Consider the following 21,855-nt stretch of genomic DNA (forward strand, 5'->3'; position numbering starts at 1 on the left):
GAGCAAATTGATTTCATAAACAACCCTTTTCCAGCAGTTGCTGTCAACCTGTTTATAATAACTAGGCTTGCTACTATTCGATATTTATTTATTTATTTATTTTTTTGTGAAATTGACAATTAATATTGACACTTATTTTAATAGAATTTTACCATTTTTTCCCTGTTATTTTTCAATTCAAGCAGAGAATGGGTGAAATATGCTTTAAAAAACCTAGACTTTTTATACCATTGAGAGAAGTCTCATTTAGTGAAACCCCTTTATCATATTCAGCATGCAACAAAACCATGGTTACCAGCATTCTAATTGAAATAATGTTTGGTCACAGCGAAAGAGAGTATGGTAGCGCTGCAGTAGCCTACTAAGGGACTACTGAGATGACTGACAGCGACCCTAGCCATTCAGAGTGTAACAGAGACGCGGTAGACAGCTAGTATACAAATTACACAAACTATAGACGATTTCTAAATTATTATTTTTGGTAAGAAAATAAAAAATTGCAAGTGGTTTTACCAACGTTTATCCTGTGTAAATTTATTTGTCGAACTCGTATGTTTTTGTGGAATTTAGATGTTTAACAAGCTTTACCGATTTAAAATTGAAAAGTAGCAAGCCTGATAATAACTTTCTAAAAGTTATTATACCTTTTGTATAGGGGACCCTTTAATTATATTTATTTGAAAAATAATGATTGGTTTCACTGTGTAATGAATTTTATTGTTTTCGTGCCAGGTGGCAGCGCGCACAGAGTCTGGGGTGAGACGGAGGACACAGGTGATGTCTCGGTCGGCCAGCAAACGCAAAAGCAGGTTCTCCTCTCTCTGGGGGCTAGACACTACCTCAAAGAAAAAGACGAAGGGAAGACCCAGCATAAACCAGGTTTGCATGGTTGAAAAAACTACACAAGGCACAATACTTTGGAACAATGAGAGTGTTAAGTCTTTGATGATGAAGTATAAGACACTGTAGAATTTTACATTTTATTTCTTAAATTTAGTACAGAGGAATCCCGTTTTTAGAACCACGAAAAAGTGGTTAACTAGTCTTTTTAATAGAGAACTTTTCATAGAAATTCAACAATGGAACAATCCATTGTTTGTAAGAAAATAAATTCTGTTAGTGTTGGATGTTTTGAAAAACAAAAAACAGAAACTAACAGTTGAAGTGTGTAAGATTAATAACTGTATTTCCTTCTGTACTGGTTCACAGACCTAGTTAAGCACTAATCTTAGCAAACCTTATGTTAACTTAGATAAGGTAGTCACATGTTAGTGCTGATAGGGTCTCTAAAGCCAGACACATGTGTGATTCGGTGTATACAGTGTTTACGATGACTGTGATGAGAGTTCAGAGTGGAATTATCCTCTATTGTCATAGCACTGTACATTAACATGAGCTTTAAGAGCGCCCTCTAGTGTTTTGGAGCTCCAGTTGCACTGTGGGAATTTGAAATCATTTTGTAGTGTTCACTTCTGTGAACTCATTTTCTTTGAGGTGTTTAAAATCGAGGAAATGAAACCTGTTTGTGTGGTGAACTGTGTTTAAAACTAACCCTGGAGACATGAGGTAGATTTCATGTTTATGTTGAAATGGTCAGACTGCTAAAGGGTCCAAATAAATTCAATTTTAGCTTGAAAAAAGTGTTTTTAGGAAACCCTAACCCTAACCCTAAATTAGGTTTAAGAGACAATGTGAATTTATATTTTCTATGAAAGACTTTTTCCAAGTTAAGTTTATTGAATTGGAACCCAGTGGCTGTGAGGAAGCTACCCTGATGCCCAACTGGAGTTGCTGCACAGGCAGTGGTTTCAGGATAGTCAAAATGAAACCCCACAGACTGTATGCAATCTGTGTAAATCCTGGTGGTCAGTTAGCAGTTGAAGAGCAGGTACTTGCAGATAATAGGATTTTATTTAAGGCTGCTTGTTTACAATACCACTTTATTCTCAGGTTTTTGCTGATGGTGAAGACACAGTGAAGAAATCATTAGATGGAATGTTTGACCCTGTAGGAGTTAGCACCGTAAGCTTGTTATTTTATAATTAATACCCTAAATGAACACATTTCAAACAATACATGTTTCTAAAGAGAATTTTAATATAAGTATATGTGTTATGTAAGTCCTGTCCCATGTCAAGAGCTAAGGATTTCAGTCACACACTTCATTTCTAATAGGGTTCTTCAACATTGTCAATTAGTTTAAATGCGTATGTTGATTACTGTAGCAACTGATAAGGTATATTCTCTGGCTTGTATACAGCTGTTAGTGTTCATTCATCAGGAATCATGGTCAGTGATCCCTCCTTTTTTTTGAATTTTGTCAAATAAAAGAATGTAGGAGCAAGAATGTACATATTCAACATGAGGTAGGGGTTTAGCAGGTATTATAGTAGTGTATAAGAAATATGAGCTGCTAAATAGACAATTTGAATAATTACTTCTACCCTTGGTAGTAGACTTATGAATAGTACCCAGAGATACCTTTTGCTATTTACCAAAATCAACTTCTGTTTTTAGTGAAAAGCATAGCAACTGTCCCAGTTAAGAAAAACTATGTTGAAGTCATTAGCCAAAACTAACATGACTTGCTTTAAGGTTTTTATATTGAGTATTTGAAGTTCTAGATTCACAGTGTACATAACTGTGTAGTGAAACAATGTAGAAATAGCATATTATATTTATATGCAGATGGAGACTGAAGCAGCACTGAACACTGTCGAACAGCACAACCCAGACAGTGATATTTGGGTTCCTGAATACCTCACCCCATCCTGGGTTTGTCTCCCAAATGACCAGCCAGTGCTGGCAATAATCCAGCCTGAAGATTTACCAATGGACATTCTTGAAATGATCTGCAAGGTAGGAATGAAACAAATGGCATGCAGTTTGTTTTTCTTTGTCTTTTTATATAATTACTGAAAGTGCTGCCAGAATAAAGAGGCTCTTATTAACACTGCATGCTGAATGCATAATGAGGATGTTGTTTACAGCTTTGCTGACCCAATGAAAAGGGGAATTGTTTGGCTTTTAGCTATAAATACTTTTTATAATTCGTCATTTGTTATATTCAAATTGTTAGAAACACATGTAAAATGATCAGAAACCTTCATGTACAAAGTAAACAATTAAAGATACAGGCCTATAGAAAGTGTATAGCCCCCTGAACTCACATTTTGTTGTGTCAGTGCCTCAGAGTTTCATGCATTTAAACGATTATTTTTTTCCACTTATCTACACACCATACTCCACACTGTTAAGGGAAAAAAAAAGTTTTTATTGAGAAAAAATTATATATTAAAAATACAAAACTGAAGATCATAATTCGATAAGTCTCTACCCCCCTGAGTTAATACTTGGTGGAAGCACCTCTGGCAGCAATTACAGCTGTAAATCTGTTGGGATAAGTCTCTGCCAACTTTGCACACCTAGATTTGGCATTATTTGACCATTCATCTTTACAAAACTGTTTACAGCTCTGTCAAGTTCCTAGGGGAGCGTTGATAGACAGCAATCTTCAAGTCATGCCACCAATTTTTGATTGGATTTGGGTCGGGACTCTGACAGGGCCACTTAAGGACATTTTACCTTTTTGTTCTTTAGCCACTCTAGTGTAGCTTTGGCTGTGTGGTATGGGTCGTTGTTATGCTGAAAGGTGAACTTCCATCCCAGTTTCAGCTTTCTTGCAGAGGGCAGCAGGTTTTCCTCAAGTACTTCTCTATACTTTGCTCCATTCATTTTCCCTTCTATCCTGACAAATGCCCCAGTCCCTGCTGATGAGAAACATCCCCATAACATGATGCTGCCACCATCATGCTTCACAGTAGGGATGGTGTTCTTTGGATGATGTTTTTTTTGCACAAACTGAATTCAAGGTGGGCTTTCTTGAGTAATGGCTTCCTTCTTACCATCCTACCATACAGGCCAGATTTGTGGAGTGCTTGGTATATTGTCACATGCACACTTTGACCAGTCTTGGCCATAAAAGCCTGTAGCTCTTGCAAAATTGCCATTGGCCTCTTGGTAGCCTCTCAGGAACTGCTGAATTTATCCTGAAAATTATGTGAATCACTACAATTTAACACAGGTGGAGGCCGCTTAACTTGGTGTGGGATTTTGAAGATGATTGGTTACACTTGAGCTAATTTACAATTGCTCTTACAAGGGGGTGGACACTTGTCCAACCAAGCTATTTCAGTTTTTATTTTGAATTAATTTTCTGCAAATTTCTAGAATATTTTTTTCACTTGGAAATTATGGGGTAGGATGTGTAGATAAATGGGGGAAAAATAAATAAATAAAAAAATTAATGCATTTTAATTCCAGGCTATAAGACAACAAAAGGTGAACATTTTGCAAGGGGGTAGACTTTCTGTAGACACTGTAAGTTATAAATAACATGCAGAACATACACATTGTAAAGTTTTCTTTTAACATGCCTCAGTATGACCGGCTTTTGTTTTATTAGATTTTGAAAGTGCACAAGGTATCAGGGCAGTTTTAAGAACCTGTAAGAAAATGCAGCGTTCCCCCATTATAAGGTGACCCATAGCTTGGTCTCATAACTATGGCTTCCGACTACAGCGTTATAAAGGTGGAGCACTGTACAGAATCTACTGCAGATAATAATCATTGATGCTACGGCTGATGGTTTCTTTGCCCATTGATATTTATTAAATGCAAAAGAATAAAAAGCTTATTCTGCACTGTGTACATCATCCATGCTTTAAACCCTTTACCTGTATGATGTTAGGATTGTAGAGAAAACTGTCCTATTCTGGGGGAGGATATATCAAGTTTCAGTAATAGATGAGCAGCGTTCATGTTGCATTAGCAGAGCAGGAATTAACCAGCAACAACTCGCTCCTGTTGGCACATTCTACGCTAAAACAAATACCATTTAAACTGGTTTCCAAATTGGGGCTAGTAATGCTGTAGTATTAGTTCTATGACAGCAAGGACACTCATAAATAAAGATGCCGGTGTTTTGCAATAGGCATGAGAAGCAGTACAGTGTGACATTTTGAGTCAGGCAGATCTCTTAAACTCCATTGCAATAGGCTGGTAACTGGTAATCCATTACATAGATACGGCTGCCTACAGTGCAAAATCCATATTGTTATAGACTAGCTCTCAACGACTGTGCTAAGAATTGTTCAGATTTAAAATACTATGTACATGGTATGTAGCCTACTCTTTGTGTAGGTGGAGGGCAACCCATTCATAATGTAAGTGTTAGAACTGCTGTATGACGAGGCTTTGTTGTTGTTGTGTCTTCTCATTCTTTTATATAACATCTTGTACATTGTCCTCTTTCTTTTTTATATCAGTTAATTTGCTTTTTTGTTTGTTTGTTTTGTTTGATCAACATCATGTTACCTCAAATCACCATCAGAATAAAGAACCTGTCAAATCTGGTATGGTAGTTCTCTTAAGTGAATGATCAAATATCAAGCAACATGGGGTTTCTTACAGGTTTCTCTAGTTTCAGCCTAAATTCCAAGTCTGGGAATCCTTAGATTACTAGCTGCTTGTGTGCATTTATAAAGCATAAACCTGGAATGAATGCTAGTTTGCTAGATATTTGATCTTTGTGACTGTTCTGGTAAAATAATAAAAGAAAAAAATAGAAGATAGTAGAAAGTCGTTGTGGTGTCTTAATGCAGTATCAGCACTTTTACTCATACTAGTATTTAAAACCAACTCTTTTCTACACTGAACAAAAATATAACTGCAACATGTAAAGTTTTGGTGCCATGTTTCATGAGCTGAAATAAAAAATCCCAGAAATTTTCCATACGCACAAAAAGCTTATTTCTCTCAAATTTTGTGCACAAATTTGTTTACATCCCTGTTAGTGAGCATTTCTTCTTTGCCAAGATAATCCATCCACCTGACAGGTGTGGCATAACAAGAAGCTGATTAAACAGCATGATCATTACACAGGTGCACCTTGTACTGGGGACAATAAAAGGCCACTCTAAAATGTGCAGTTTTTTCACACAAAACAATGCCACAGATGTCTCAAGTTTTGGCATGCTGACTGCAGAAATGTCCTCCAGAGCTGCTGCCAGAGAATTGAATGTTCATTTCTCTACCATAAGCCACCTCCAGCGTCGTTTTAGAGAATTTGGCAGTACGTCCAACCGGCCTCACAACCGCAGACCACGTGTAACCATGCCAGCCCAGGACCTCCACATCCGGCTTCTTCACCTGCGGGATCGTCTGAGACCAGCCACTCGGACATCTGATGAAAACAGTGGGTTTGCACAACTGAAGAATTTCTGCACAAACTGTCAAAAAACTGGCTCAGGGAAGCTCATCTGCGTGCTCGTCATCCTCACCAGGGTCTTGACCTGACTGCAGTTCGGCGTCGTAACCGACTTCAGTGGGCAAATACTCCAGCATGCCAGTGGCCATCGAAGGTGAGAAGTGTGCTCTTCACGGATGAATCCCGGTTTCAACTGTACCGGGCGATGGCAGACAGCGTGTATGGTCTCGTGTGGGCGAGCGGTTTGCTAATGTCATTGTTGTGAACAGAGTGCCCCATGGTGGCGGTGGGGTTATGGTATGGGCAGGCATAAGCTACGGACAGTGAACACAATTGCATTTTATCGATGGCAATTTGAATGCACACAGATACCGTGACGAGATCCTGAGGCCCATTGTCGTGCCATTCATCTGCCGCCATCACCTCATGTTTCAGCATGATAATGAACGTTTCCATGTCGCAAGGATCTGTACGCAATTCCTGGAAGCTAAAAATGTCCCAGTTTTTCCATGGCCTGCATATTCACCAGACATGTCACCAGTTGAGCATGTTTGGGATACTCTGGATCGATGTGTACGACAGTTCCCGCCAATATCCAGCAACTTCGCACAGGCCACAATCAACAGCTTGATCAACTCTATGCAAAGGAGATGTGTCATGTTGCATGAGGTGAATGGTGGTCAAACCAGATACTGACCTGGTTTTCTGATCCACGCCCCTACCTTTTTTTTATTTTTATTTTTTAAGGTATCTGTGACCAACAGATGCATGTCTGTATTCCCAGTCATGTGAAATCTATAGATTAGGGCCTAATGAATTTATTTCAATTGACTGATTTCCTTATATGAACTGTAACTCAGTAAAATCTTTGAAATTGTTGCATGTTGTGTTTATATTTTTGTTCAGTGTAATATTTCTTAATAGAGTCCAGCATAGTTTTTATTTCATAGTCTTTATAAAGACATGTAGCAGTTTCCTTGTACATGCATTTGGGGAATGGAACTGAAGCTCTTACATTTTTTCAATATTTTTTTTTTAGATTCACCAACTAGATCCTGCCAAATACTATGTGCGCCTGAAGTTTTTAGTTGAAAACCAAGTACAATTCTATATACCCAAGCCAGAAGAACATATTCATGATATGGTAAGCATTAGACGTTTGAAAGCTGATGGGTATATTTACAAAGGATAGTCAATCCCTCTACAGTCTTTCAGCACAATTTTGTAAATGTGAAGGTGGACGGGAAAGAAAATGCAGAGAACTAAACTACTTGCAAGGTGTTTCATGTTAAGATCACACATTTTTTATATTGCTATAGACCTTTATGCAGGAAAAAGAACTCCACATCAAAATAATCTTGTGTATCTCCTCCCTCTCTCTAGGGCAGTGGTCCTCAAAGTGGTGCCACGGCAGCTATTCTTAAATTATGGGTCGTAAACACATTTCTGGCGGGTCGTAGCGTGGGAAAATAAAGCTTTAAACACGTTTTCCAACAAAAGCGTCATAGCAGTCTGTTGACAGGGCTGCTCGCTTATGCTGTGCTTGTACCTACTCGACATTTTTATTTTTTTTTCTTGAAGGGCTTCTGCGATACGATCAACCAATTGAATATCTGCATTGCCTCTGCGGTAGTCCAATCATAAATTAGCTGGATGGGACATAAACTGTCTATTTTAGCTGCAGGTACTGACAGTAAGTTTAACCAATAGGAAAGTCAATATCTGCCAAGTTTTACACAGCTATCCAATCATAAGCAAGCAGAGGGTATGCACAGTATTCTGCATGCAAAGTGAAAGATCTGACAGCTGTCCAATCATTCGTGAGCAGAGACGGGGTGTTACTATGTCGGATAAGCACTGAATTTTGCCGACTGTTATTGAGAAAAATAATACATTTCAGTATTTAGAATTTATTTTTCTCTCTCTATATTTTTTAATTTCACCAGACAAGGGAAACACTGTACTAGATTTAGTTAAGAATCCACTTTCTCTGAAGAATTGTACTGCAGATCACGATCTTTAGAACAGAGTAGTGTTGACAAATTTGCCAAATTGGAACAAAGGGAGACGTTATCTAGCCTCTTATTTTAGTTTATTCATGGTTATCTGTGTAAACATGCTATTCTAAAATATTTGCATTGCATATTTTTATATAAATTATTTAAAAGAATAAGTGCAGCACGCACAATCACTTCCTGAGACTTGTCCTTATTAGAGTGAGCCAAGAATAACTCCCACACGCACACACTGTACTATATGTTGCGGGAAGACAGTGTTTAAGATAAGAACCTATGCAATAGTCAGCGTGCCCACAAACAGACAAGTAAGATCAATTTATGCCCATGCCCAAATTACTTTGAGAACCACTGTTCTAGGGTTACTTTGTGCCTAAACAATTCACTTTTGTAAACTAGCCAACAACAGTTTTTATTATTTGCCAATACTATGCTTTTAACATTTATCTAAGCATTGTTGGAATAACTGATATCAATTAGCTTTCCTAGACAAATGTTTAACCCAGGAAATAAGCCTCTGAAGTTTATATAGATTCCAGGATTAAAAAAAGGTGATGAAAACCCCTTTCTCACTGTGCCTACTCAACTCGTATATGAATTAGTTATGACTCTTTGTTAAATTGCTTTAATAAGTGAAAGAGTTTAATCATAATGTTTATAATTTCAGTTCTACAAGGAGATTGAAATTTGTCCAAAAATGACAAGTTTCATTCAGTTTGACAAGAGCGATTCATCTGCTATTGGTTATGGTAAGTGGAATTTATTTAAAAAGATATAGTGCTCTACTCCATAAACAACAAACTTTTTAGATTTATATTTTATATAATGGTTAGAATGAAAAAGTATGGATGTTTTTATATTATTTATATTCCATAATGTGTAAATAATGTTTCAGTCTCCAGTTTTTGTTGAAAACTACAGTTGATGAATTTTTTGATAAACCAGCTGTTACAGGTGAAAACTAAACTTATTTACAATGTTTTACCTAATTGTAGGTTTTTCAGTCTCAGTGCTGGAAGAGGATGGGGTGCAGCGAATATACATCAATGATGTAAAGGAAGGGGGTCTAGCTTTTGCTAAAGGTAATTATATGCAATAATCAATATTGCTCTCACACACACACACACTACATTTGCTGTTTCTTTCATACATTTTACATATAATATCCAGTTCAAAAGAGCCACACAGCACAATCATATTTCTTTGTGTTTTGTGCCATACTAGGAAATATATTTTGTAACAGAAATCTAATATTTCTGTAAGCTATTGATTATGGTCGCAGATGATTTCAAGGTAACATTACTTTGTTTTTTTTTTTTTTTTTTGAATAATTTCATTCATTTTCCAGTTTTCTCTCAATTTGGAACGTCCAATCATTACTCACCACAGCAACCCCTGTACTAACTTAGAAGAGACGAAGACGAGCGCTCGTGTCCTCCGAAACGAGTGTCGTCAGCCGTCCTTCCCGTTTTTCATTCTGCAAGCCCGCTGTGCAGCCATATCCAGCTTTGGAGAACCACGCAGTTCTGAATTGCATACAGGATAGCCTGCAGCTACCCGGCCAGCCACAGGGGTTGCTGGATTCCCTAGCCGACCTAATCCCGAACCTGCTCGGCAGCACTTGGCCAATTGGGCGCCACCCCCTGTGAACTCCCGTCCACAGTCGCCAGTGGCATAGCTTGGATTTGAACTGGCGAGCTCCAAGCTATAGGGCGCATCCTGCACTCCAGACGGAGTGCATTTACCAGATGTGCCACTTGGGAGCCCAAGTTAACATTACTTACTCATAAAGTTGGCTATTTATTCTTCTTAACATTTGGCATCTCATATGGCTTATGTTTCAGTTTTGACTTTAAATATTGTTGGATAAGATGGGTGTATAATTAATGAAATTCAAATGCTTTTTTCTTCTGCTTAGGTTTAAAAGCAGGCGATGAAATTCTGCAGCTTAATAGCAAAGATGCTAGTCATCTGAATGTTTCCGACATGAAATCTGCCTTCTCTCAGCCCTCGCTTTCCTTGGCCATAAGCACAGTCCCTGTGGATAAGAAAAAGAAGTACTGCTCATTGCCACCTCTTCGCTCAGATGGAGAGGAACAACTGTATAGTGACATATTTTCTCGAAGCCAAGGTATGCTGAATTGTTGAATTGGACTTCTCACTGTCTGAATTTGGCCAGGATTTGAGTTTTGTGATCTTGGTATATAGATTACCTTTTTACTCCCAAGGTTGCAAGTCAGTATTTATTTCTCGATGCAGCCTAACTAATACTCAATAGCTCCTTCTTGTCTTCACAATAGGGAGCAGGTACAGAAGTTAATTTAAACAGTTTATTTTAAACAATTCCCAAACATTGGAATAGGTTTGCTTTTGCGTTTCATTTATCTGTGTTACAGATGATAGTGTCACCACTGTTTTTACTGCAGTACCATACTTGGCTACAATTCACAACATTAGTACTTTTTTTTTTTTTACCTGAATGACGTAAAGGGTATCGGTGTCAAGTGCTAAATATATGAATATTGAACACCAGCCACTGTTGCAACTGGGTATTGGAAAATGTGTCCTGGCTTTTTCATAACCATCTATCCCAGTCCTCTGTTTCTCTTACTTAAATATATTGGAAAACGTAATATTGGAGAGAAATTCTAATTCATTTATTAGAGAGCTGTTTTAGGGAAAATTGGCTCTGCATCTGGTGATAAATCTGTATTTTTACAAAACCTCTTACAGCTCAAGCATGTCTTGATTATACAGAAACAAAAGTACCCATGCATGCCTGTAAGGAAAGGAAATTACTAGACACTTACATCTCCAATACAAAACATACCTTTTGGTACAGATAAGGTCAAATAAGATTTATCATAAGCAGGCATAATTAAGAGGCCTAGAGACAAGGCAACAACATAAATGGAAAATTCGATAGAAAATAATACACTATTTAAGTGTAAAATAACACATTTCATCATTTGAGTAGTTTGTGATTTATTATTTTCATTTTTTTACATTGCAGAAAATATTCTAGATGATGTGGGAGGCATTGGTCTTGAGAGCACTTTGGATGAAATTGAAGTGCAGTTAGAAACTTCTCTTGAGACAGATGATTCAAGCAAGGTAATGACTTGAATTGTTTTACCTTCATATGCACAGGTGGATGTTTTATGAAAGATGCGCCTAACATAATGATGCATACGTATTTAAAGAAAGCTGTGCAGTAGATGTCAGTTTTCCACTAAACAACCTGAAAATTGGTAAAAGTTAAATAAACCAAGGTACAGAATACTACTTTTCACCAAAAAAACCCTATACTTCCTTGGAAGTCTCATTCACAGCTCCTGGTAGTATCCACCACACAGACAATAGATAATGTAGACAATACAGTTATCTATTAATGTATTATATTATAACATTAGTCTTCTGGGAGGATTGCTAACTTGGAGAAATACAGATTCATGTCAACTTCATTTGGTGGTAAGCAGGGCAAACAACAGAAACTTTCTTGAGGAACTTCAAACAAAGTACTTAGTGTTGCAATCCATCAGCATGTGAAATAATGATGAAGTTGACAGAAAAACTTCACAGCATGTACTTCAGGTAATGTACCTTCATGAGGACAATGCAAAAAGGCATCTTCAGAGAGTACATGTGCAGGAGTATAAATTAAGCCACTTGATAAGCATCTCAAGGCCATGACAGTTGCTAAAGGACAAACCAGCAGGTACTCAAAGGAATCCCTCTAGAGTCCAGAGAAATGAAAAGTTAATTGGACAGTGACAGAATAGGATGCTGGTCAAGGACAAAGGCAGAGCTATTCAGGAAGAGAAGTCCTTGAACTGGTTCAATAATCAAAATATAAAACCACAGAAATACATTTATACAGTCTGTGTCTTGAGCAAAGGTTTTTTTTTCTAGCAATCTTCAAGAATCCAAATGTCACCCCTAATGTAAAATAAGTTACATTATCTTATAGTCCAACATAGTTTAAAATTTATATTGCCCGTAATGCCCCGGGGCACATAAAACTTTTGGCTGGGCGTGTAAAAATATAGCTTACATGCCCAAATCGGGCATCTAAAAATTTTCCATTTCCTAAAAAGAAAGCAAGCATTAATTGAATCTATTATGACTGATTTAAACTTCTGTATGTGCGCTCTGTGTGCTTTCAGAATTTCTGGTTTCAGTACACCATTCTCTTAAAATAAAAGGTGCCTGTGTGCAAACAGCATAGAGTTTGGAGTAAAGAGGCTGTTGGTAGCATTATTTATTTATTTGTTTATTTATTTATTTTCAATTTCCTCCTATTAGAAAAAATGGGAAGAAGTAAAACAAAAAACAAAACAAAAAAAGCTTAGAGAGTAAATTTGGAACAAGTTTTTTTTTAAAATAATTTTATGTTATCGAACATTCTTGAACTTTACTTTGACCTTTTTTTTAACATTGTTTGATTGCATAAAGTTTGCTTCAACTTATTTGATTTTAATCTAGGAAGTAAAAAAAGAGAAACAATGGATATTAGCAAGTTCTTTAAAGCGAAGCCTGAACGCATTGAAGAAGAGCAACAAGAAAGGCCATCTAGGCCGACTCATGGCAATGTCGAAGAGCTTTCCACAACCACTCCAGCAACACAAACTGAACAGAATCTGCTGGGACGGAACCTCCAGAAAAGAGAAAGAAAAGTGATTGTGAAAAAGAACTCAAACGTGTTGTTCAGACTAAATGGCTACAAGAATTTGCGTGGCTCGAATGCAATGAAGACCAGATGGTGATGTGATGCAGAATTTGTCGTTAGCTTCCCAATATTGCTGATCAAAGTAACTCATACTTCTTGGAATCCAGGTGTACAGGGTGATGCAGTTCAAGTTGCTTTGTGAGATTACATAACAAAACAAAAAAGCACACCTTGTGCGTGAGAGCAAAAATAGCAGAAGAGAATCCTAAAGCTACAGCCATTCAAAATGTATGATTTGACTGACTGAAGAACAAATGCAGAAAATGAAAATGTTGTTTAACAGTGCATATTTCATCGCAAAGGACGAAATGTCATTTACAAAATTTGAAAAACTGTGCATTGCACGTGAAAAATTAAGTTATATGCAGACAAAACTATTTAAACGACAAAGGTGCCAAGGAGTTTGTTCACCACATAGAAGTCTTAAAGAAAGTGACACAATTGGAAGAAGCAAGGTTTATATATATAATGGCAGATGGGAGCAATGATTGTAATATGGTAGCGGAAGACAATGTTTCCGTTCGCTGCATATATGATGGTAAACCAGTGACAAAATTAGTGGGGTTATTCACTGTAGAAAGCGCTGACGCAAAGGTGTGCATGAGGCCATTATCAAAGCTCTAAAAGAAATGAAAGAAGAACAGTTAGAGAAAATAGTGAGATTGAATGTGGATGGCGCTGCTGTAAACATACGAAAAAAAATGTGGTGTTTCAGCACGAATGACAGAAGACATTATCTCATATGCATTAATTGCATATCATAATCTTGAATTGGCTATTGCAGATGCTGTTAAATCTAGCTACTTAAAAGGAAAGTTCGAGGATACAGTCAACGGCATTTTAAAACTATATCAGTATTCTCTGAAACTTTGGTGGCAGTTGAAGGAGTAGTTTGTTTTTAGAAATTTCTGTGGCACAAATCGGCACATTGAAACAAGTTAGGAGGCTACTTAGCCAATAGCGAGCAGTACTGCCGTGCTGAAAAACATTGTACAGATTGATGCGTACATTGCAGCAGACGGGAGGCATGACAAATCAAAACATTTGAATTGAAGCGAGGGGACATTACTTTGGAATTTTAAAGTTCAGCAGGGATTGATCACTTGGATTGGGGGTATATGTAGAAATCTGTCCATCTTCCTGGTAACCGCATACAAAGATCCTACATCCTGTCATTTATATATCATATATTATATATATATATATATATATATATATATATATATATATATATATATATATATATATAATATATATATATAATTATTAATAATTACATTTTACACATACATACATAGGTATGTGTTTGGGTAAAATGAACATTCTTGTTTTATTCTATAAACTACTGACAACATTTCTTCCAAATTCCAAATAAAAATATTGTCATTTAGAGCATTTATTTGCAGAAAATGACAACTGGTGAAAATAACAAAAAAGATGCAGTGTTATCAGACCTCGAATAATGCAAAGAAAATAAGTTCTGATTCATTTTTAAACAACACAATACTAATGTTTTAACTTAGGAAGAGTTCAGAAATCAATATTTGGTGGAATAACCCTGATTTTCAAGCACAGCTTTCATGCATCTTGGCATGCTCTCCACCAGTCTTTCACATTGATGTTGGGTGACTATGCCACTCCTGGCGCAAAAATTCAAGTATCTCGGCTTTGTTTGATGGCTAGTGACCATCCATCTTCCTCTTGATCACATTCCAGAGGTTTTCAATGGGGTTTAGGTCTGGAGATTGGGCTGGCCATGACAGGGTCTTGATCTGGTGGTCCTCCATCCACACCTTGATTGACCTGGCTGTGTGGCATGGAGCATTGTCCTGCTGGAAAAACCAATCCTCAGAGTTGGGGAACATTGTCAGAGCAGAAGGAAGCAAGTTTTCTTCCAGGGCAACCTTGTACTTGGCTTGATTCATGCGCCCTTCACAAAGACAGATCTGCCTGATTCCAGCCTTGCTGAAGCACCCCCAATTTTCAGCTTTGCCCAACACCTGGTCGTCTAATGGTTAGACGGAGAGCTGGAGAGGCCTACAAGCCACAATGTCTCGCACCCGCTGTGAAATGTGGTGGAAGATCGGTGATGATCTGGGGGTGCTTCAGCAAGGCTGGAATCGGGCAGCTTTGGCATGAATCAAGCCAAGTACAAGGTTGTCATGGAAGAAAACTTGCTTCCATCTGCGCTGACAATGTTCCCCAACTCTGAGGATTGGCTTTTCCAGACCTGAGTTCCATTGAATACCTCTGGAATGTGATCAAGAGGAAGATGGATGGTCACAAGCCATCAAACAAAGCCGAGTTGCTTGAATTTTTGCGCCAGGAGTGGCATAAAGTCACCAAACATCAATGTGAAAGACTGGTGGAGAGCATGCCAAGATGCATGAAAGCTGTGCTTGAAAATCAGGGTTATTCCACCAAATATTGATTTCTGAACTCTTCCTAAGTTAAAACATTAGTATTGTTAAAAATGAACATGAACTTATTTTCTTTGCATTATTTGAGGTCTGACAACACTGTATCTTTTTTGTTATTTTGACCAGTTGTCATTTTCTGCAAATAAATGCTCTAAATTACTATTTTTATTTGGAATTTGGGAGAAATGTTGTCAGTAGTTTATAGAATAAAACAAACATATTCATTGTACCCAAACACATACCTATAAATAGTAAAACCAGGGAAACTGATAATTTTGCAATGGTCTCATAATTTTTTCCAGAGCTGTATATACACAGTGCCTATAGAAAGTCTATACCCCCTTTCAAAATGTTCACCTTTTATTGCCTTGTAGCCTGGAATTAAAATGCACTACAATAGTTGTATTTATTTATTTCATTTATCTACACATCCTACCCCACAACCTCCAAGTGAGAAATATTCTAGAAATTTGTAGAAAACTAATTAAAAATAAAAACTGGTTGGATAAGTGTCCACCCCCCTTGTAATAGCAATCCTAAATTAGCTCAGGTGTAACTAATCGCCTTCAAAATCACACACCAAGTTAAGTGGCATCCATCTGTGTTAAATTGTAGTGATTCACAAGAATTCAGGATAAATTCAGCAGTTCCTGTAGGTTCCCTCTGCTGGGTAGTGCATTTCAAAGCAAAGACTCAACCATGAGCACCAAGGCACTTTCAAAAGAACACCGGGACAAAGTTGTTGAAAGTCACAGATCATGGGATGGGTATAAATAAATATCAAAGGCCTTGAATATCCCTTGGAGCACAGTCAAGATGATTATTAAGAAGTGGAAGGTGTATGGCACCACCAAGACCCTGCCTAGATCAGGCCATCCTTCCACACTGGATGACCGATCAAGAAGGAGACTGATCAGAGAGGCTACCAAGAGGCTAATGGCAACTGTGCAAGAGCTACAGGCTTTTATGGCCAAGACTGGTCAAAGTGCGCATGTGACAACAATATCCCAAACAGTCCACAAATCAGGCCTGTATGATAGACTGACAAGAAGGAAGCCTTTACTCAAGAAAGCCCACCTTGAATCCCATTTTGAAGTATGCAAAAAAACACTCAGTAGATTCTGTAGCCATGTGGGAAAAAGTTTTGTGTTCTGACGAAACTAAAACTGAACTTTTTGGCCTAAATGCAAAGCGTTATGTTTGGCGCAAACCCAACACAGCGCATCACCCAAAAAACACCATCCCTGCTGTGAAGCATGGTGGTGGCAGCATCATGTTATGGGGATGTTTCTTATTGGCAGGGACTAGGCACGGGTCAGGATAGAAGGGAAAATGAATGGAGCAAAGTACTGAGAAATCATTGAGGAAAACCTGCTACCTTCTGCAAGAAAGCTGAAACTGGGATGGAAGTTCACCTTTCAGCATGACCCAAAGCACTCAGCCAAAGCTACACTGGAGTGGCTAAGGAACAAAAAGGTAAATGTCCTCGAGTGGCCCAGTCAGAGCCCCAGCCTAAATCTAATCGAAAATTTGTGGCATGACCTTGAAGATTGCTGTCCATCAGCGCTCCCCAAAGAACGTGACAGAGCTTGAACAGTTTTGTAAAGAAGAATAGTCAAATATTGCCAAATCTAGGTGTGCAAAGCTGGTAGAGACCTATCCCAACAGACTCACAGCTGTATGCTGCCAAAGGTGCTTCCACCAATTATGATTTTTCAGGGTTTTTTTTATTTTTAATATATAATTTTTTTCTCAATAAAAACTTTTTTCCCCCTTAACAGTGTGGAGTATGGTGTGTAGATAAGTGGAAATAATCCTCATTTAAATGCATGAAACTCTGAGGAACTGACACAAAATGTGAAAAAAGTTCAAAGGGGTGTAGACTTTCTTTAGACAGTGTGTGTGTGTGTGTGTGTATATCTATGTGTATTGTAAGGTACCAGGGAGGGGGTTAAAATCCTTCCCTGCTAAAAACCTTGTGAGAATGCACATTTGGGTATTATGGGGTTTAATTGTGTAATTGTTTAATTGTTTAGTAATTCCCTGCACCTGGTGGTAGTTGTAAATTAGAGCCAGGTGCAGGGTATTTAAGAGAGGCAGCCAGTCTGTTCCAGGCTGCTGAGAAAAGAGCCCGACTGTGTGAGTGAGCAGTCGTATCGAAGGTGAAGTACGGAGTGAAGCCCATGTGAGTTTGTATTTGGTGTTGGTGTCAGGTAAACGGCTTAGCCGTCCTGAATGTTTAGTTAGGTTCCCGTTAATGTTAGTTAGAGCTCCAAGAGAGAGCTAGGTGTTTGTTTCTGTTTTGTTTGTTTTGTTTAATTTATTTGATTGGTGTTTATTAAAAGTGCGCGTCAGCGCTAAAGCAATTCCATTTCTGTGTCCTGGGTCTGGTCTTAAAGGGGCAACGAACTCCGTGAGTGTGAGGATCGTTTACAGTATACACACACACACACACACAACATATTATTATATATATATATATATAGATATATATATATATACATTGACTAGCTGCAACTTGCTCTGGTTGTTTACCCCTTTCAATCAGACCCAGGACACACAAACTGGATGTTTTAATGTTATCTGCAGTTGTTTTTGTTAGTGGTTTTTTTTTTTTTTTTTTTTTAACAATAAAGAATTAAACAAAACAAAATAAACTCCTAGCTCCTTAAACTAAACATAAACAGGGAGTTAACTCAAACAGGACAGCTAAGCTGTTCACCTGTTAAAACAAACAAAAAAAAACCGCAAAAGGCTATACACAGTACCTTTTTCTTTCTATACCTTTGAGCACACAATCAAGCGGGCTTCTTCACACACAGCAGCCCAGAGCTGACTGGCTGCACCCTTTTTAAATCCTGCACCTGCCACTAATTTACAATAATTACCCGTTGCAGGTGATAATTAAAAATACATAATTACCATTTTGCTTTCGCAGGGATATTTGAACTCTATCCCTGCCACAAACACACATTTTCCCTGTGCAGGGCTAGTTGCCCTTCTGCTATATATATATAGAGAGAGAGAATAGTAGATAAGTGGACACAGCTACCCCGGCATGCACTCGTTGGACTGTAGCCTGGTGAGCAAGTCCGGGGCAGACTTGAGGCTGGCAGGGGAGAGTGTAGCGTGCATATGGGGGTAGGCGGCAGCAGCAGGGCTGGTAGGTGACGTAATCATATACAGAGACATATGCCTGTTGTACTCTCCTTGCAAGGGAGCTTGCTCTTTTGTACAGCGGTATCGACGCTATGCTTTTGTGCAAGAGGTCCCGGGTTCGCGCCCACCCTCCGCCTGTGTGTGGATTGCCTCTCCTTGTGTGATGCCTCTGCCTGTGGGAACCGAGATCGCTACAGTATATTACTTTTTTTTTCCCACTCATGATTTCTGATTTACAGCATGGCAGGGGGATGTGTGTCACATTTTGTTTTAATAAAACCAAACCCAAAAAGGAAATATAGCCTAATATCACTGTGAAATAGAGCCCAGTCAGTGTTTTCTAGGACCGCTTGTGGCAACATGTCTTTTATAGTTATATCTGCAGAGATTTAGTCTTGCAAGCTTATTCCTGTTTAATTTCCAAATATGTAGAAGTGGTGTTTAAAACAGTGTCATCTTATTAATCCAGAGGGGCTACTACACACAAAGCACTTTATTATTTAACTAAAACATCAACGCATGGAGCCATGTTTTATTTGATGTATACAATATTAACTTAAATAGCAACTTGTTATGGGTCTGAAATATCAGTTGTCTTAACTAACTATTCCTGTTGTTTAGAAACACTGTATTTCATGGGTGACTTTTTTTAAAAGGATCCCTGTGTCCTGGAAGGGTTCATGGTTACGGTGTGGTATTCCAGCTGAAGTTAAAGAGAAGACACGTTTGATAGACCTTTTGGGGCCACAGTGTTTTGAATCAGGATACGATGACTGAACAAAATGATATACACAGTTTATCCTAACAAGAGAAGAATACATTAGTTAAGATAACTGTGATATTTCATAACCATACCAAGCTGTTTTTTTTTTTTTTAACAAAACCGTGTTATCAAAGATAGGCTTGCCCATTGTAGAAAGATTTTAAACCCAGGCAGCAACAATAACCAGAGAGTTCAAGACTCACGCATGCGCATGGTGATTGTAGCAGGGTGAAGGTGGGGTAAGGTTGGGTAACCTGGCCTCCCAACAGGTGGTGACGCTAGAGCAATCAACCCACTGGTCATCACCAAGATGGGGCATTCCATGTGCTTGGGCAGACAGACGGGGAACGCTGCTGGAAGGACCTGCTCAGTTGTTTACACCAGACTTGTACTTTAACCCAGGCTTCTTCCATCTGTCTCCCCAAGCACAACTCCACACAATTCCCTTTTATGTTCCATGCCACCCCCCCGGCTAGCTGATTGTGTCCATGAAAAAACACTGGCTTTGCCAAATGTGCAACTTGAAACACCTGTGTGATTGTCCTTCCCAAGATGGCTGCCACGAGCCAACTCTATACTTAAGGTAAGTCCCATCTTGGTGAGGACCCAAGAGTCGATTGCTCTAGCGTCACCACCTGTCAGGAGGCCAGGTTTTGCCCCACCTTTTTACCTTCACCCTGCTACAGTGATAAAAGAACAGAGTTTGGAATACAGTGTATTACTTTCCTATTCTAACTGAATCAGAGTAGTACAAATGAAGGTAGAAGGATTTCTGCATTTAGTGGTCTATGAATGGCAGATCCTAGAATAAGGGATCCAGAGCAGGCCATCTGAGGTGCATCTCCCTATCTACAGGTCCAGGCTGTGCTTCCAGTTGGAGCATTACATTTATGGAGTGACAACAAAAAAAGAGACAAGGGCCATTTCAGTATTGAGCAAAACTCTTTGATATTTGGACTACACAATTGATAATCATTTTGTTTCTGAATTACTTTGCTTTTTGAAATGGATGGAAATTACAGGAAATAAAAAATAAAACCAGGAAGCAAATAATTGCGAGAAACGGTAGTTCCACACGCCAAGAGAGAACTACTACAGACTATACAGCAAGGATAGTTTACATGTTTTCAGGGTATTTGCTCAGCAAAACTAAATCAGCCAAAAGCATCATTTCCCTTTTAATTTGTAGACACCTTTAGGTCAAATGTAGAAAAAATGTCCTTATTAAGACCCCCAAAAAAAAAAAGTTTTTTTTCATACCCCAGACGGCGCATATGCATATATATATATATATATATATATATATATATATATATATATATATATATATATATATATATATATATATATATATATATATATGACATCTGTTTTGTCAACATGGAAATATACTAGGGAATGCACTTATTGTGACTTCTATCACTTATATTAAGTGGTGTATTTCTGTTTTAAAATGGAACATTTGCCTGCAAAATACATAAATATAAAAAAAGGGGTGGTATGTGTGGGATTTGAAACTAGAACCTTCAGTTTGCAAACATGTTGTGTTAGTGTCAGTGCTACACGATTAGCTGAGAAAACAAGCAGTACTTTGAAAGATGAAGTCAGCCAGCTGAGAATTCTGTGACCTACATTTTCGAGATTTTGAGTTGTCGTCCATCATCATCATCATCATCATCATTATTCTGATCTTGATTGAAGCATTGATTGCTTACATAGGTTTATATAATATGCATAATAATTCTAGGATGGTTGTAACATTTTGAGATCAGAAGCTGTTATTATTCTTATTCTTATTCTTATTATTATTAATAGAGTTTTTATGGTAAATTCTCAGTCTTGGCGTCATAATAAAGTTAACTGTACCAAAAAATAAATTTATATATATATATGTGTGTTAGACACAGACATGGATACACAGGTAGTGGACAAAAAAATGGAAACGCCTGGGTAAATGAGGGACACCAATTATATTGAAAGCAAGGGCTTCCGCACAGGTGTGGCTCATGCATTAATTAAGCAAATAACATACCAGCATGCGTAGGGTCATGTATAAAAATGTCGGACAGGCCTGGTTGCCTATAATTATGGCTAGCATGGCTGCAAGAGGAGACCTCGTGACTTTGAAAGAGGGGTGATTGTTGGGCTGCATTTGGAAGGAGCTTCAGTGACCAAGGCACCTCAACTTACTGATATTTCACGAGCAACGGCGTCTAAGATGTCGGCATGGAACTCCGAGGGAAAAACAGCATCAGCAAAGGAAAACAGTGGGCGGAAGCGCATACTCCAGGATCAAGATATCCGTGCAAAACAGGCGAGCAACTGCAGATCAATTTCAACCTGGGCCGCGAGCAGCCAGTTTCATCAAAAACGGTCCCCTGAGAACTCCACAAAGCGGGATACCATAGTCGTGTTGCAGAGTACAAACCGCTCATCACACCTGGCAATGCACATTTGCGAGTCCAATGGTGCAAAGAGCACAGACAATGGACTACCGAGCA

General features: G+C 38.3%; 1 protein-coding gene across 2 annotated transcripts in view; it reads left to right on the forward strand.

The window, feature by feature from the left end:
- The window catches only part of LOC121327843 (T-lymphoma invasion and metastasis-inducing protein 1-like), a 108,874-nt gene that overhangs the window by 70,685 nt on the left and 16,334 nt on the right, over positions 1 to 21,855 (forward strand). For both annotated transcript variants that reach the window (XM_041272099.1, XM_041272098.1), the window contains exons 8-15: positions 733 to 879; positions 1,951 to 2,022; positions 2,689 to 2,859; positions 7,308 to 7,412; positions 8,951 to 9,032; positions 9,279 to 9,365; positions 10,202 to 10,414; positions 11,297 to 11,397. In XM_041272099.1, coding sequence (XP_041128033.1) covers positions 733 to 879; positions 1,951 to 2,022; positions 2,689 to 2,859; positions 7,308 to 7,412; positions 8,951 to 9,032; positions 9,279 to 9,365; positions 10,202 to 10,414; positions 11,297 to 11,397 — 978 coding nt within the window. The remainder of the gene's footprint in view (positions 1 to 732; positions 880 to 1,950; positions 2,023 to 2,688; positions 2,860 to 7,307; positions 7,413 to 8,950; positions 9,033 to 9,278; positions 9,366 to 10,201; positions 10,415 to 11,296; positions 11,398 to 21,855) is intronic.

This window comes from Polyodon spathula, chromosome 15, assembly GCF_017654505.1.
Source record: "Polyodon spathula isolate WHYD16114869_AA chromosome 15, ASM1765450v1, whole genome shotgun sequence".
Taxonomy (NCBI): domain Eukaryota; kingdom Metazoa; phylum Chordata; class Actinopteri; order Acipenseriformes; family Polyodontidae; genus Polyodon; species Polyodon spathula.